The sequence below is a fragment of the Pipistrellus kuhlii genome, unplaced genomic scaffold (genome assembly GCF_014108245.1).
Source record: "Pipistrellus kuhlii isolate mPipKuh1 unplaced genomic scaffold, mPipKuh1.p scaffold_m20_p_8, whole genome shotgun sequence".
Taxonomy (NCBI): Eukaryota; Metazoa; Chordata; class Mammalia; order Chiroptera; family Vespertilionidae; genus Pipistrellus; species Pipistrellus kuhlii.
In genome coordinates this window covers 57450148-57468003 of record NW_023425584.1, presented here as the reverse complement: position 1 = coordinate 57468003, position 17856 = coordinate 57450148, and the positions used below count along the sequence as shown (strand labels likewise).

General features: G+C 41.0%; 1 protein-coding gene across 12 annotated transcripts in view; it reads left to right on the top strand.

The window, feature by feature from the left end:
• The window catches only part of RAPGEF2 (Rap guanine nucleotide exchange factor 2), a 226943-nt gene that overhangs the window by 71703 nt on the left and 137384 nt on the right, over positions 1 to 17856 (top strand). For all 12 annotated transcript variants that reach the window (XM_045576278.1, XM_036424416.2, XM_036424411.2 and 9 more), the window contains exon 3: positions 3574 to 3630. In XM_045576278.1, the coding sequence (XP_045432234.1) occupies positions 3574 to 3630 (57 nt within the window). The remainder of the gene's footprint in view (positions 1 to 3573; positions 3631 to 17856) is intronic.

The following is a 17856-nucleotide window of genomic DNA, read 5'->3' as shown; positions in this document are numbered from 1 at the left end:
AAATAGAGAACAGTTAAGACTTCTACATAATACAGTTTTCCAATTTTGGCGGGAGGAAAGCAGCTCTTAATCAAGATTTTCAGTCTGTTTATTGAGTAATAGGCAGAAGAACGATGTTACCCTTCAGCTGGGAGCCGGGGTACACGACACAGGCTTTTATTGGAAAGCCTCAGCTTTGTGCACCATTGTGGCCCATTCACATGTCAGCAATCGATTTGGAGCAGCTGATTGACTGTGTTTCTGTACGCTCACACACTGTGCAATGTGAAGGTTTTCAGATCTTCACTTAAAAATATATATATATTTCAACCCAACTTTATTTCTTAAATATTTACCCTCTCAACCCATGTGGATTAGAAGCAACATGTTGGCCAAAGGGGAAGAAGATGCTATAGTTAGGAGTGGAGACCAAAATGTCTAAAAAGCAGAGTAAGTGTCTGGGGCTAGTCAGTGTTGGAAACAAGAGCCTGCTGAACTGTACGTAGATACTCTTCAGCGTTATGGAGGAGTGTAATTCATACGCTATGGGAACTTTCAGATGATCACCAAACAACTCAATTAGGGTTAGTATATTCTTTAGGAATGTAGTAAAGATCAACATGCTTTTGAGAAAACATTCCCTAACAATATTTAAAGATAAAACAACTTTTTGGTACCTCTTTCATTTAGTAGAACATTGTCATATAGAAGATTTTATCATGATTTTTCTTTTATGGAACCAGTTGAATTTATTTATCCGATCAACAGGTATTCCTTGTGTGCCTACTGTACGTTAGACACTGTTGTAGGCCATGGAGACACAGCATGTAGTAGGCCAAGCTGCTGCTTTTGTAGAGCTTACTGGTACACTCCTCGTGGGGCAGACAAGATTTAGGGAATGGATCACTGTTGCTTTGTTCAGATGTGCTGGGCCTGGTAAGAATGGGTGCTGTGCAGTCAAAAAGGAGGTGGTAACATTTGAGTCGGGCAGATGGGCAAAGGTCTCTGCCGTGTAGAGGGGTCTCAGAGGCTCTATCACGGGGACAGGTTTCAGGTACGAGAAGACAGGTGTGGTGGCAAAGTAAGATAGACTAAGAGATTATAGTACAAGTAAGTATAGGCCATTGTATTCAAGATTTAGGAGTTTGTATTTTGTCCTAAAACTGGTGGAAATTAAGAGCAGAGGTCTGAGAAGATCTGACGTAACACCTGCAAAGATCTGCATGGAAGTTATGTGGAGAATGGACAATAGGTTGCAAAAGTAGAAGCAAAAAAAAATCTTCCTTTGTAGTCCTGGGAATAGATAATAGTGGGATAATTGTGGCTCATCCTAGGTTTTCACAGGGGAGATGGTGAACTTAGTGTGGGAGGGTATATTTTGGATACACATGCTGGCAGCAAGATGGGATGTGAAGAAAACAGAGGAGTCAAGGATGAGGGCTTCAGGTTTCGGGACTAAACAATTGGGTACTGATTGTGAGAAAGCAGATTTTAAGGGAAGAAGTTCAACATCTTGTTTTGGACATTTTGAACATGAAATGATCATGACACAGCCGAGTGCCTATCTTGGTGAGAGATTAGGTCTGGGGCATTGCTGTGAAAGTCATCAGTTTATAGATTAAATTTGGGATCACAGACTGGATGAGATTACGTGGTGCAGAGGAGAGGAGGGCTGAAGGGCCCTGGAGGTGATGGATAACCTGTAGAAGTCGGGTAGAGGGGTGGAGTGGGGGGCACATCCAAAGGAGACAGAAAAAGTGACTAATGCATCATAAGAAAAACCTGGAGACTGAGGACAGGAAGCCTGGCGAAGATACTGAGAAGATACTGCTGTAAAGAAAAAGGAGTCATCGGTGCTGCCAAGAAGTGGAATTGAGATAAGGACAGAAAGGATTTAGATAGCACAGAGGATGCTGATAATGTTTTAGAACCTTTTCTTTGGAGTTTCAGGAAACAAGTGGTGGAGGAGTGGGAAGAGGGTGAGAAGTGGTAGATAGTGTATAGACAACTCTAAAAGGAGGATTTCTGTCATGGTGAAAGCAAGATGTGGATAATAGCTGGAGTAGGATTCGGGGTCAAGGGAGGTGTCCCCCTCCCATACAAAGTAGATGATGCTATGATATGTTTCTATGTTAAAGGAGGTGTTTCAGGAGAAAGGGAAAAAATAAATGGTGATGGAGGAGAAGGAGGTGAGCTTTCAGGAAGGCAGGGTCTTACGTAGGAGAAGGGATGAGATCCAGTGAAGAGGTTGAGGCAAGGGCCCTAGATGTCAACTATTCCAACAGGAAACAAGGCAGAGCCAGTTACTTGATTTAAGACCAGCTATTTTTAGACCCATCACTAATGACTGTCATTTTTTTCTATGAGGAGTTCATGTGGTTCTGTCCATGAAAGAAAACCGTATGTTCAATGGTGTGTGTTCAAGATTCGATGCTGCCTCTTGGAGTTGTGCCATTCAGCTTGAATGTCTGGAGTCTGGGATTGAGAGGATAAGAAGGGATCTCTAAAATAGGGTGGTGTAGCAGAAAAAAAACTCCACAAGGAAAAATAGTACCCAGGAGAGTTGTTTTCTATGTATCAGACCCTCCACAAGATGACATGACAACATCAATCTATTCTCCTTTGCATTTCTCTATTTTAGGAAAATTTTACTTGGGCTTAATATAATAGGAAATTATAGGGATATGCATTGTTCATATGCATTATTACCATATTTTTCGGCATATAAGACGACTTTTGAAACAAAAAAAAGTCAACCGAAAATCGGGGGCAAAAGACCAAAATTGCACAAAAATTACCTGCAGATCTTGATGGCAAAGTAAGTCTTTTCTTTGAAGTGGGGGGTAGTCTTATACAGCGAATGTAGGCCTAAACCCATGTTTTAACTGTAAAATTAGGGGGTCGTCTTATACACCGGAAAATACGGTACATAATAATTCATATATATGTATTATTCAAGATATATGAAATTATCTTTGATATGTATTTTTGAAGATGCTGCTCTTGAGGTACTTTTGAACATTTAAACATTTATTCATATTTTCCATAATTTTCATAATTTTTTTCCTCAGGGATGAATCAGCTGAAACAACAGTTCCTCAGAAGTTGTAAAGCCTCCATTTAGTCATTAGTCATAAAAATACTGAGTTAATAAAAGCCTGCTTTTGTCTGAAATGCCACACTGTTAAAATAACATTAATGTTGAGCTGTGAATGATGTCATCACTTTTAAAATTACTAGGTTTTCCTTTCTAAGGTTCCTACTAATTTTCGGTTTACTTTGGAGAACGCGGATCTGTCTAAATGTCATTTACAAAGTATAAAAAACACATACAACTTTGTTCCCTGTAAAATAAATGTGACAAAGTTGACATCTGACAAAATGGTTTTGTCCTCCTAGCATCTCTTTACCAGATTTTATTTTGTTAATCTCAGCACCAAAAATACTCATCTTGAGGCCAGTAAGTGACTGTGACAAGCTATTAATATAAGTAATCTTACCTTTCTAGGCTACGTGGCTCATTTGTGCTTTTAAACTATTGGTGTGATTTTTTTCATGGCAGATGTTGAGCTCATGTCTTTATTTCTTTCACAGGTTAATGTGTGAAACTGTGAGATATGAAAGACACGAAGCAAATGAAGTTTTATACTAGTAGGTGTTTCCTTTCCCCTTGTATAATGTATAATGTTTAATGTATAATACAATAACTAAAGGCTTAAAGAATCAAAGAAGTAGTAGTACCAGCTTATTGTGTCAGCATTACCTTACTTTCGCATTAACTTATTTTTCATAGTGTAGAAATGGGAAATATTTCAGCTATTTCTGACAGAGTAAATGTTTACAGTTCTTTGCTGATATAACTTCACATCTGTAGCTTTACCTCTCACATGTGATTCAAAGTATTCTTTCACATTATGCAGTATTTTGACATTGTTATTATGAAATAAGAAGTATGGTAGTCTTTTTAACAGAACAAAATACATATCCCCACAACTACACCAGATGAGATGTAAAGGTAATATAAATATCATATTTTCACTTATAATCTTTCAGAAACAAAAAAATAAGTTGCCCACCTCTCTTTATAGGCATAGTTTCTTCTTTAAATAATACCAACTTTTTCAAGATGTGTAACAATTTTGAAAATGATCACAACTCATTTTTTAAAGAACGTGATAAATATACAGTGGGTAAATATTATGTTAGTGTATGTAAACTGTGACTTACCAGACATCTTATTTTAATAATGTTTGCCATGACTGATGATTGTTCTGTTGACTTTCCTTCCTGTTTTCCAAGGCAGTTATTAAATAATTACTTTCCATGCCTATTTTAGGGAGTATTTATTGAAGTAAATAAAACACACCCTCTGCCATTAAGGAAGCCATAATCTCTTGAGGAAAGTAGACATAGAATAAAAGGGAATCAACAACAACAAAAACTAACTGAGATGGCTGAGGATACAGGCATGTATGAAGGGCTGAGGAAGTGCAAGGGAAGGCTTGGGGCATTGGGGAGTGTCTCAGAGAGGCAACCCTTTGAACTGGCCTCAGAAGTGTGGCCATGGCTCTAGAGAGACTTTGTTGGCAGAAGAAGCAGTTTATACAGTGACACAGAGAAGAGAAGGGCCTAGCTGGATGTTTTGAACATTGTGGCAGGGTTACTATGACTGGCACTCGGTGGGGTCAGGATCTGAGTCAAGAGAAGAGGCAGGCCAGTCATACTTGCTTGTGAATGTGTAATTAAAAAAATAAATAAAATAAAATAAAATAAAGGGGTGTGTGTGTCTTGATTGTTTAGGCAACTGAAAATGTGTATCCTCCCCCCCATCATTTTATTGTGGAAAGTTACAAATGTTCCCAATATTGGAGACAGAGCCCCATGTGCTCAGCGTCCAACATTGTCAATTGATAGCCAATTATGTTCCATCTTTTACTCCCCCTCTCCCACAACTGGATTATTTTGAAGTAAATCCAGACATAGCAATTCGTTCATATTTATTTTGGAATATGTATCTTTATAAAGACTTTTAAAAAGCTTGACCACAATATTGTTATCAAGCTTATAAAAAAATAATTTTTTATGTCATGAAAATATTCAAATTTCTTTGTCTGAGAAATTTTTTCCCAATGGTTTATTTATTTGAATAAGATCTGAATAAGGTCCAATTATTGTGATATCTTTTGAAAGTCTCATTTTATTTTTTTAAAATTTATCTTTATTAAAGTCTCTTTTAATCTATAGCTTGGTGGCCAGTTTTCCTGCCACAAAATGATGTGGCCCAACACCTTCCAACCCCACTCATCCGCTCAAGGATACAATCTTATCTGTGCCTGTTCGAAAACGGGAAGGGCGGATTAAGTTGAGTGATGGTCCGGGTAGTCAGTAAGGAGATAGTTATGTAAACTGAGGTCACAAGTGCTTGCACTGACTCGAAGATGGAAGCAATGGGGATAACGGGTGGATTAAAAAAAAAAAAAGTACATCTAGGATGATTCACAGGTTCTAACTTAGGAAACTTAACCATCATTCTAGGGGATTTTTAGCAGGAAATTGTAAATATCCTTCTAGGGCTTAAAAGAACAGACACCTAATATATAAGAATAGTAAATAACCAAGACATAATTAATGAGAAGACTAAGACCGAGGGCAAATGCTTTTTATTTATTTATTTATTTATTAAAAATTAAAAATATATATATATTTTATTGATTTTACACAGAGAGGAATTGAGAGGGACAGAGAGTTAGAAACGTCGATGAGAGAGAAATACCATCCAGCTGCCTCTTCCACACCCCCCACTGGGGATGTGCCTGCAACCAAGGTACATGCCCTTGACCGGAATTGAACCCCAGACCTTTCAGTCTGCAGGCCGACGCTCTATCCACTGAGCCAAACCGGTCCCGGCGGCAAATGCTTTTTAATGTTGAAGAAATTAAGCTGTAAGTAACTTAGAATATTTGCTTCCTTTAGGAGCAAATAAAAGCTATCAGTGGAATGGGGTGTACAGATGTCCGGGTTAGAAATCTCTGATGAGTATTATTGACATTTATTGAAACAATCTAGTGGTAGTAAGCATCACCTTTCTGTTATTTTGTCCTTCCCTCTGAAACATGGTTTTGGTAGTATTGACGATGATGTAATAACAAACATTTTACAGGCACTTCCTATGCCCCCCGTATTCTAGTAAGTGCTTTAGGTGCAGTCGTTTACCCACTCCTTAGGGCTATCTTGTGAGGTGGATGTCATCACCCAATTTTACACATGAAGGGGCTGAGGCTTTGAGAGGATGAGGAACTTGCCCAAAGTCTCACTGCTCTAAGTCGGACCTGGCTTTGAGCCCAGATATGGTAATTCTGTAGCCTTAGCTGTTACCCCAACTCACCAGCATTTTTTAGCCTTTTCCATGTCACAGTAAAAATGGCACCAGAAAACAAGATGGTAGATCTTGAGAACATCATGCTAAGTGAAATAAGTCAGACAGAAAATGTTAAGAACCATATGATTTCACTCACATATGGGATATAAAACTGAAAGCAACAAATGAACAAACAAGAAAAGCAAACAAAAACTCATAGGCACAGACAACAGTATGGTGGTTCAGAGGGAAGGGGGATCGGGGTTAGTAAAAGGAAAAGGTGGTCAAATATGGTGACAGAAGATGATTTGACTTTGGGTGGTAGGCACACAGTGTAGTATACAGATCATGTATCATAGACATTTATACTCCAAACCTGTGTCCTCTTATTAAACAGCTAGAGGCCCAGTGCACTGGAGGGGGTTCCCTCAGCCCAGCCTGCCCCTTCTCACAGTCCAGGAGCCTTCAGGGGCTAGAGATGACCTGGCGATCAGTAGAAGGTGACACCCCCTCACACCTCTGCTGCTGCAACTGCCGGCAGTACAAGCCTTTGCCGGCCCTGGTTACCTGAGCCTTGGGTGGCCCTGGGTGTCTGGGCAGCTGCCATCTAAGGCTTGCCTGCACCTCCTGCCAGCCTTGGGGGGCTGAAGGGACTGGGCACTGCCATTTTGTGGCTGTGGGTGCCGCCATCTTTGAGGGCGGGGCAGACAATCAACATATCCCCCCATTGACTGCGGGTGCTGACATCTTTGTGATGGTGTGAGGGTCAGTTAGCATATTCCCTCTTTATTAGATAGGATGTCAACCCAATAAATTTAGTTAAAAAAAAAAAAAAGGAAAATAAAAAAAAGCCAAATTTGTATACTTGATGAGATAAGCATATCATCTTTCCCTAGTGCTAGCCTCCCCAGTTGAGGGGCAACTGAAACCCAGCAACAGCTCTGCCTTCATTATCCTGACTCCCTGGCAGCTTTTATTTTTTTATTTTTTTATTTTATTTTTTTTTTTAAAATATATTTTATTGATTTTGTACAGAGAGGAAGGGAGAGAGATAGAGAGTTAGAAACATCGATGAGAGAGAGTCATCGATCAGCTGCCTCTTGCACACCCCCTACTGGAGATATGGCCGCAACCAAGGTACATGCCCTTGACCGGAATCGAACCCGGGACCTTTCAGTCCCCAAGCCGACGCTCTATCCATTGAGCCAAACCGGTCCCGGCCCTGGCAGCTTTTATTATCCATTTAACTGAAGGGTAGATTACTGTGTCTTTAAATATATCTAGGTGTGTTTTTCTTTCAAGACAGTTTAGACTAGGGGTGTCAAACTCAATCAGAGAAGGGGCCAAAATCTAAAATCCAGCCTAAATCGCGGGCCGAATGGTTTACTGAACAGTCATAAACTGTCATTGTGATGGAAACACAGCGGAGTGCAGTGATGACAGCGCGGTGCGGGCCACATTGCAAGGCCTGGCGGGACGGATTTGGCCCGCGGGCCTTGTGTTTGACACGTGGTTTAGACAATGAATATGAGCTGTGCTGATCATGCAAAGCCATGTTTTAGATAATCCTGAATTGAAGGCACTTAGGCAAGAGTGTGAGGCGAGAGTTGATCGTAACAATTGCTCATTTTTGACTAGTTAGAATTAAGTGACATGTTAGTAAGCAATGAAAAGTCTGTGGGTGTTCAGTTGGTCATGACTTCATAAAACCAAAAATTCAGAGACTAATTGTAGATTGACTTAATCAGATTCCCAGTATTTGGCCAATCTTGTGATGAAAGGTAATTGTATCATTTTTTTTCTGTGATCCTTGAACCAACACGTTTCTGCCCTTCCCGATTTGTGTAGGTGCAGTTTTGAAAATGAAAGAACCCTTGCATTTGTGGTGCATATAAATCTGTGATAACTAATACCACCCCTCTTTTGGGACCCGTTGTTATTACCTCACAGGGAAGTGACTTGTCTGTTCTTGTTCTCCTTGAGCTTAAAGAGCATTGGGAATATCAAAGATGTCAGACTTTGGTTTTATGACCAAGAGATGATTACTCATTTTCCTTATTATGTGCTGGTGACTTCTAAGTCTATGGTTTTAATAAGTTCACCAGGTAAATATATCTTTTTGATCTACCTCTGTGCCTCATTTTTCTCATCTATAAAATGGAAACAATAATCAAAGTCCCTACTTTTAGAGTTGATGTGAGGATAAGATGAAATGCTTTGCATGAAGTATTTAGAACAGTACATAAGTGGAATATGCACAAAACATTAGCTGCCAGCATCATTGTCATCCTGGTAATTTACATTTTGGTCTCTCAGCTTTTTTGACTGCTTTAAACTTTCGTTAGGAAGGAATTATGGTAGTGATGCTCTAACTCCCATAGTGTTATTGTTTTAACAAAAATCAACAAGATGATAAAAATGCCATTTTAAATTGGTTCCGATAAAGCTGGATTTTTAAAAAAATTAGAGCCGCCCATTTAGGACGTAGTTGTATTTGTTTGCACCAGAAAATTACATAAAATTAGTGGAATTTTATACAATGGACAAGAAAATGAAGTAATTTCTTCACTTATCTACTATATGCTAGCTGTTTTGCAGGCTTGGCAGTACTGTGGTGGATAATGTCAATTCCTAACCTGAGAGACTTTAAGACATCTTTATTTAATAATTTAATCTGAAGTGAGTTTCTCTCCTCCCCACCCCCTCCCCCTTTTTTGAGAGGGGTAATCCTCCTACGAGGATATTTTTCCATTGATTTATAGATAGAGCGGAAGGGAGGGAGAGAGAGAGTAACATCATTGTGAGAGAGACATATTGATTGATTGCCTCCCACACATGCCCCAACCAGTGCTGGAATGGAGCCTGCAATTGAGGAATGTACCCTTGACCCTTCAGCCCATGGGCTGACTTTCTTACCACTGAGTGGCTGGTTAGGGCCAGTTTTTTCTCTAATGGCCAATCATCTTCATTGCTTCAGTTTAATATATTAATATATAGTTACATTTAAAGTGCTACACCCTCCTCACCCCCCCCCCCCCTCGCCAACACACACACACACACACACCTCCAGCTGGTGTTGCACGCTGGTTGAATGTCAACCCATGAACCAAGAGTTCTTCGGTTCTATTCACCGTCAGGCACATGCCTGGGTTACCGGCTCGATCTTCAGTAGGGGGCGTGCAGGATGTTTTTATCTCTCTGTCTCCCTCTCCCTCTAAAAAAAATCAATAAACACATTTACATCTATAATAAAATGCTAAAACCTTTGGCTCAGAAATTCAACCATTAAAAAATGTTAAGTGTACACACACATACCCACACTGCAAATATGAGTAACTTTGTACCTAAGTGACCATTTCCCATATATACTATGTCTGCCTGAATGCTTTGGTTTTCTAGAGTTTTCATGGCAGCTTGTTAAGTACTTTACCTCTGTTTATTGCAGGAGAGGAAGTTATTCCTGCATTAGAAAGAAAAAGCTGCTTTGAGGCCTATTGAATCTTAACGCATTTTCATTTAAATCTGAACGTGCAGTTTAGGCCCTCCAGCCTCAGCTGCTCTCTCATTGCTTTAGCAGTCTTTTCCCTGTTGGCTTGGTTTTCTGGTTTCACAGCAGCTTTTCCCAAATCTCTTCTCTGCAGATCCACCAACCCAGCACCATGGGCTTCATGCTCTCCCACTTGTCCTCCCACCAACTCTGTCCCAGCTTCACTTTCTGTTCACAGTCTTGTTCATCTGCAGCTGCATTTGCCTCAGCAAAGGGGGTGGGTGGGTGGGGGAAATACAAATCATTATTAAATTTTTGATAAATCAGAAACAGTGTATTTGAGAAAAGGATTAAAATCATTAGTGTCCGAAAAGCCATCTGCAAAGTGGAAGTTTCTATTTTTAAACGATGGAACACTTTGTTCATAGGAAATGCTACTCAGTTTAGCATAGTCTCTCTGATGGGAGAAAAAACGGCTGGACAGCATGAAGTCTCAAGGGGCTTGCACAGTGTGCGTTGAAACTTCCGATCTGAAATGCTGGACTCCTGAAAGGACAGAGGGTAATTTGTTGTAAATGAGTCAAGTTCTTTTCACTTAGGTTTTTGGCATAATCATATATTGGAGAGTACACGTTTGAGCCAGTCTGAAAAGAAGAGAATAGTGCCGGGAGAGGTGAGCGAAAGTGAGGGCTTCAGTGAGAGAGAGGCTTGATCTTCGCCCCCTACTGAAGATCAAGCCGGTAACCCAGGCAGGTGTCTGACCGTGAATAGAACCGAAGAACTCTTGGCTCATGGGTTGACACTCAACCAGAGTGCAACACCATTCGGGCGGGGGCGGGGGTTAGCCCTTTAAACGTAACTATATCTTAAACCGAATGTGATAGTAGGTTGTGGAGAGAGGGAGAAACCCCGAGGGCTTTCTGTTTCCTGGTCCTAACCCTTTGGTTGGATGATGTTGCTGGGACAGGGTATACAGGAAAAGAAACAGCTGTTTTTCTAGTTTGGGTCACTGTGGCCGACCCTCTGGGAATCCTTGCTAGTTGTCTCCACTGAGTTCTTGGAAATTGTGATAGTCTTTATCTTATTTCCCTTTCTGGTTCTTTTTTTTTTTTTTTTTTTTTTTAAAGCTCACGATGTGCGGCCAGTAGCCCTAGCGTGATATGAATTCTGTCTGATATAAATTCTGCCTCCATTTCCCTGATGCCAGCAGCTTTTTTTGCTTTGAATATGAGATAGTATCCTGGGTAGTAGAATGCAAACGTTCTTTCTAAAATCTCCCCCCACAATCACTGTTGATGTTCCATGTAGTCTCGGTTGTACCTGATCCCCTCTGTGACCCGTGTGTCACCCCCCTCTCTGTGAAGGGTCTTCCTGACCATTGTGTCTGGACAAGTCTCTGGTGTCTTATCACCCATTCTTATTGATCCTGTGATTGTGGACTTGGTGCTTCTCTGCTTTATTGGTCTTGTCATTGTTGCCCCTGTTAAACATCGTACAAGTGCTGCTTCACTCCTGGGAGGCGCTGGCCTGTGCTAATGCCATATTGCACTTGCTCTGCCGAAGGAGGAGGATTCCCATCCTGTCCTTGCAATGCCCTCCTCTTGCCATACTTTATTGGGATAAACTCAGAAAAGCTCTAACTTCCGGTCCCAACTTGTTTGGATTGTACCTGGGCACTATTCTTTGTGTTTCTATTTGTTTTCCCACCCCGACTCCCAAACACTTAGATGTGTGGGTTTGTGGCTTGTAGGAAGCCCGTTAGGCGAGTTCTGTCTCTTTTGCCCACAGCCATCTCCCCCACTCCCGACACTATGCATGTAATCGTTGCTTTTGCTTTCATTACCATTTATTTTATGCCAGATTTACTCCCGGCCATACGTTGTTGTTCCTTCTGGGATATCTTTTTCTTCTGGCTTAGGAACCATCCGCTTATTTCCTGTAGGATCATCTCCATGTGGCAGGGGAGCTCCTGTAGAGAATGTTCCCATGAGCTCTGTAAGTTCTACACAACATCTTGGGGAGCTTTGCTTACCTGGATGTGCTCCGTGGCCAGAGACTCTACATCTAAGCCCTTAATCTCTGCATTACTCTCTGTGTTTTTAAGCATGTGCAGCAGAAATTCAGCGATCTTGTGTCTTGCCCCATTGTTTTTGGCCTGGGCACACCTACCAACTCCACCATTGTAACAATGAACGGCATGCAGTGCTTCCTGAAGTGACTTCCTTCAGGTTCTTGGTGGCTTTTTGGAAATTCACACCCTTGATGGCCTGGGCAGTTTCATGAGCGTTCTCAAAATGAACACAGCCCTAGCTGGTTGGCTCAGTGGACCGAGCGTCGGGCTGTGGACTGAAGAGTTCTGGATTTGATTCCTGTCAAGGGCACATGCCTGGGTTGCAAGCTCGATCCAGTAGGGGGCGTGCAGGAGGCAGCCGATCAATGATTCTCTCATCGATGTTTCTCTCCCTTTCCCTTACTCTCTGAAATCAATAAAAAATATAAATATATATTAAAAAAAATGAACACAAAGATCTGAACCTCTTGTTTTGCATGATTTTGTGTGTTTTTTCAGGGTCAAGTGAGTAGCAAACAATTTTCAGAGGTCACCTGAGGCTCACCATACAGGAAGAACCTGCCACTCCCATTTTGTTAGCCTTTTCTTTCTTAGCCCCCTGGCCTTCAAGGCCATATGCAGCCTTTTTGGCTGATTGGGCTTCTCTCAAGTTTTCTCATTGTAGTAACAGCTGAAGGAAGTGGCTTTTTCAGATTATTTTTTTTTTGCCCTCTAATAAGCATCTTTGCTGATTTAATCAGTTTTCTTTTGATTTATTAGCTTATAATTCTTTCAGTTGTTTTGTCAACTTGTAAACTTGATCACTTGTATTAGCTTCCTGCTTTACAGATAGGGAATGTGGAGCAGTGCACACAGCTCTGTCACGGGGAGACCACACCACCTTGTGGACTTGTAGGATATTACTATGGGCGTTTTTAAGCCTAGCTTCATTTCTCCAGTTACTGGCATATTGAGACTCACATCTTTGACTTGCAGACCTCTTAACGCTGTATCTGAGTTGGTGTCTATTCGATTATTCATTCCTTCGTTAAGAAAAAGCTAAATGCCAATCGGGCATCCTGTAGTGTATGTGTTGGGGATGTTGATGAGCTAGAGAAGTTTAAAAGCTAATGGGGGAAGACTCCCAAAATAAATCATTAGGAGACTGGCAACCGCTTAGCATGAGAATGTACAGAGTGCGCTGGGGACCCACAAGGACAGTGACTCACTTGGACGATACTGAAACACTTCTCAGGGGGAAGCATTAGTTAACCCGAAATTCAAAGGATGAGTAATAAGTTTATTAGACAAAGGGTACTATTTAGAAGCTGGAACAGCGGGTTTATTCAAAGGCCTGGAGGCATAGGTAGGAAAAAAGTGTAGAATAGCTGAATGGGGTGAAGTTTGTGGCATAGGATATGCTGGGGTTTGGAGCAGAAAGTAAAGTTGTAAGTTGGCCCTTTCAGGAAATGTTGACAAGAGGAAAAGGGAAGAAGAGAACTGTTTTTTTTGTTTGTTTTTTTTTTTTTTTTTAATATACTTCATTGATTTTTTAGAGAGGAAGGGAGAGAGATAGAGAGTTAGAAACATCAATGAGAGAGTCATCAATTAGCTGCCTCTTACACGCCCCCTACTGGGGATGTGCTCGAAACCAAGGTATATGCCCTTGATAGGAATCGAATCCGGGACCCTTCAGTCCGCAGGCTGACGCTCTATCCACTGAGCCAAACCGGTTTTGGCGAGAACTGGTATTTTTTATGTCCGGGGGATGCAAAGTATCCATATATATTGTTTCATCAAATCAAAATATTGAAGAACAAACATGATGTTATCCCCATTTTACAGTTGAATAACTAGCATCTCAGAATTTAACTTCACTAGGATTCATGACTAGTATGAGAGGATATATGCTCCAAAACATTCGCTCTTTGCATGGCAACATATTGCTTACCTTTCATGCTAAGCAAGGAGTTTGGACTGTCTCCTATTAAGGACCCTTGGGTTATAGGAGAAGCATGTCATGATCGGACTTACCTGAGTAAACGCTAACTGATACAGCGTCCAGTTTCTGTGAGGGGTAGCACACATTTCCAATCTAAAAGGATGTTTGGTATTATAAAATAAAATAGATTAGATGGGATAAGTATTTTGAAGTTAGGAAAATGGCGATTGAGAAGATTTTTATTAAATGAATAGGGCTTGAGCCATTTGCACTAGGTAGCGATTTTCAATCTTTTTTCATCTCATGGCACACATAAACTAATTACTAAAATTCTGCTGCACACCAAAAAATATATCATAGTTTTTGCTGTTCTGACAAAAAAAAAGTATAATTTTGATTGTTCACACCAAATGGCTATTGTGTTGGCTGTTGGCATTAAAAAAATTCTTTTTAATAATATATTTTTTTGTGATTTTAAAGAAGAAGAGAAAGGGAGGGAGAGAAAGATAAAAACATCAATAATGGGAGAGAATCATTGATTGGCTGCCTCCTACATGTCCCCTGCCTAGGATTGAGCCCAAAACCTGGGCATGTGCTCTGACCGGGAATCAAACCATGATCTCCTGGTTCAAAGGTCAGTGCTCAACCATTGAGCCACACTAGTTGGGCTCATTCTTTTAAAATGTGACAATCTAGCTCTAGCCTATTTGACTCAGTGGATAGAGTGTCGGCCTGCAGACTGAAGGGTCTCAGATTTGATTCTAGCCAAGGGCCCATGCGTGGGTTGCAGGCTCAATCCCCAATGAATTGACGTTCTCAGGGAAAAGAGATCAGTGCCCCTGACTAAGCAGTCAGCTATTGCATGTTTTAAACAATCTTGTGGCACACCACTTGAAAATCACTGCCATGGGTATAATGTGATGTAGGAGGTGGAGAGAGGCAAACATCTTGGGAGATTGGCAGTTTGGGGAAGGAACAGGCAGGAGAGCGGCAGGTCAGCAGTGGTGGGTTTGAATTTTGAGGAGCAGAAGGAAGTAATGTGGGAAAAGAGTGGGGCGGCATTGTTTGCCTCTTCCCCATTTTTCCAGGTATTCCAAGTCATGTAGACTTGGAATGATGGACAACAGGGATCATTCACTTGTGATCGCTTCAGAGTCCTGTCCGATTATGGCTGGAAGGTGGATTGAGCATGTTGTGATGGTCTGTTTATATTTTGTCTGCTTGTTTTGTTTGGCTTTACTCAGTTTTCCCTGTTGACAATTAAAAAAAACAAAACAAAACAAAACACAAAACTTTTTCTGAGTGCCTTGTCATACACCTGGGCTTTTATGATGTTCATTTTGTCACTGTAGCATGGGATGTATTGGAATCAAACCCGTTGTCCATTATAAGTCTTAGCTTGGTCTAAAAATTGTAGTTCTTTTTTAAGTGTCCATTTTGCTGATCAGAGAGACTTGTGAAGTGCTGCTTTGCTATGTGTACTTATTTAATCTTTAGGTTTCTCTTTCCTACCTATTCCGGTGGTATAAGACTAAGGCTGTATGGAAATGCTCAGTCAGGGTTACTCCAAGATTTAACTTTTGCCATTTCAACAACCAATGAAGGGACTCTGTAGCTCACATTTTAAAACATCAGGCAGGTGTTTGAGAAAAATTGAAGTAACCTTAGTGAATTAAACACATGCAACTAATTGCATAGATAGTGATAGAATTGTAGTTTCTTTTTCTGCCATTTGTTCTTGTTTGAGGTTGGATATTGAGACAGTTTTTCTCAAGGTTTTCCAGACTTGGTAAGCCCATACATAAAGTCAGCTGAGATATTTGTTTAAGAGGTATTGTGATGGCTCTCCCATCTAGTGATCAGAAGCTGGGGACAAGGGAGGGGGAGGGCAGGCATGGGCGTTGGGAGGGATGGATAGATCCTAGGAACATACATTGAAGTCTCATCCCAGGTAATTCACATGCACATTGAAGCTTGAGAGCCACTGGACAGAATAAAATGTCAGCAGTATTAGTCCTAGATAATGATGATAAAATTAACTAATAATAATTATTATCACAACCTTTTGTTAGATTCACTGCCAGTGTTTGCAAGCAGGATCTCATTCGTTTTGCTTTCCCTTTGAGTGTAGAAAAGCTTGATGCTGGTGCTGCTGCAAACTACTGTCCTTAGAACTTTTTTTTCATCTTTTATTAAAAAAAAAACAAAAACAAAAAAAACCACCCACCCTGAATAATCATCATTTCACACATATAAAATTGCTCCTAAAGCCCCTCAGGTGACAGCTGCACTGCGGGGAGGGAGTATTTGTGGACCTTGAAGGGAAGTAGGTTATACCCCATACTGAAATGCTGCCTGCCTGCGGCATAATTGAAAGCGGGGGAAAAAAGTGCGTGGGTTTAGTACAGTGATTGCTAATAAAGCCAAGAGAATTTTCTGGATGGTTAAGACTAGTAAGACAGTTCCTTGGTGGTGTGTCATAACAAGGACTTTTCAGGACAGAAACCAGGCGTGAGTTCAGTGGGGGATGAGTGGGAGGAGAGGAGGACTTTTCTAGTTGACAGCTATTCCAGGACATCTTTAAACAAGAGTGTTTTTATAGTCTTCTAATCTAGTTTTGTAAAACTTGAATCTTTAAAAGAGACAAGACAGTAGTACAGGAATTTACAGTAATCTTATCTGGCATAGGAAATGCTCACTGAATTTAATAAATGTTTGTTGACGGAGAAGTCATTCTCTGCAAATGCCTACTCAAGCCATTATCGCTCTGATGAGTTAAAGTTTGAATTTTGGGGGGGAAAGTAGAGGAACGATCATCCGTTGGTAAATAAGATTATAGTAAGTGGGAGATATTGAGAGGACCAGTTTCTTATCTTGACTTCCTTCAATCTTTCCCAAGATTTTGCTGATATTGTTGGGGTGGTGGGAACCACACCACGTCTTAGACCAGTAGGGTCAGTCTGGACCTATCTGTGGGTGGGTACTTGAATTCTGACTAGGAGAGAATTCAAATCCAAGACTCAAGCTATAAGAAAACATTTATTTAGAAAATCACAGAGGTAGAAGAAGTAATTCCTAGAAGAAATGGCCTTAGGAAACAAGTTATGGAGGCAAAGGATGGCCCTTGGAGCTTAGAAGTGAGGAAGGTCTAGGTGAGGCATGTGGGGGGAGGGGGAGGAGGAAGGGGAAGGCGTGGATGTGCTCCCCGGAGGGAGAGCCTGCTGGGTCCTCTGTCCTAAGGGTGAGGTTTTAGGGGAGGGCAGGGCAGGGCAGGGGAATATCTATAGAATATTCAGCAGTTTTCCAGGTGTGTCCTTTTAGGGTCTAGGTCTCCACTGATTGATTGGTCACTGCCAGGGCAGGGGTCATTATTCATTGCCGCTGGCTCTGATTGTCTGGTTTTGCTGCTTTTCTGGGCCTAGAGCTGAAGTACAACTAAACGAGGCCTAGATGTTATTGCGAGAAAGGAAAGGTCAGGGGGTCTGACCCAATGATGAGAGATGTGCTAAGGCAGGAAGGGTCAGCCTGGGGACTAGAACCCATGCTGCAATTGTCCTTTACTTGGCACTCAGGGCTTTCCGCCCTGGGGACCTTTTGTACCTGGCCCATTGTCCTTGCTATGCTCATGTCTGTCTAACTGCTTGCCACAATATGAAGAGTCAACCCTAATTACAAGGTAATAAATGAGTATTCAGGTACCATAATATTTTCTGTCACAGTGCTTTATACACTTTAAACATTGGTTGGTTTTTACCTCATTGGTTTTTATCTTTAGAATATATTTTTATTGATTTCAGAGCAGAAGGTGGGGGAGGAGAGAGAGAGGGAGAGAATGAGAGATAGAAATATCAATGATAAGAGAGAGTCATTGATTGGCTACATGACCCACAATAGGGAATAAACTAGCAATCGAACCATGACCTCCTGGTTCATAGTTCCACAGTTAACCACTGAGCCAGGCAGGGCAGGTATTTTATGATCAGTGCCGGGAAAGTTGATTTATAAGGATATTTTTAATCCTTAGTAATTTGCCTTCAAAA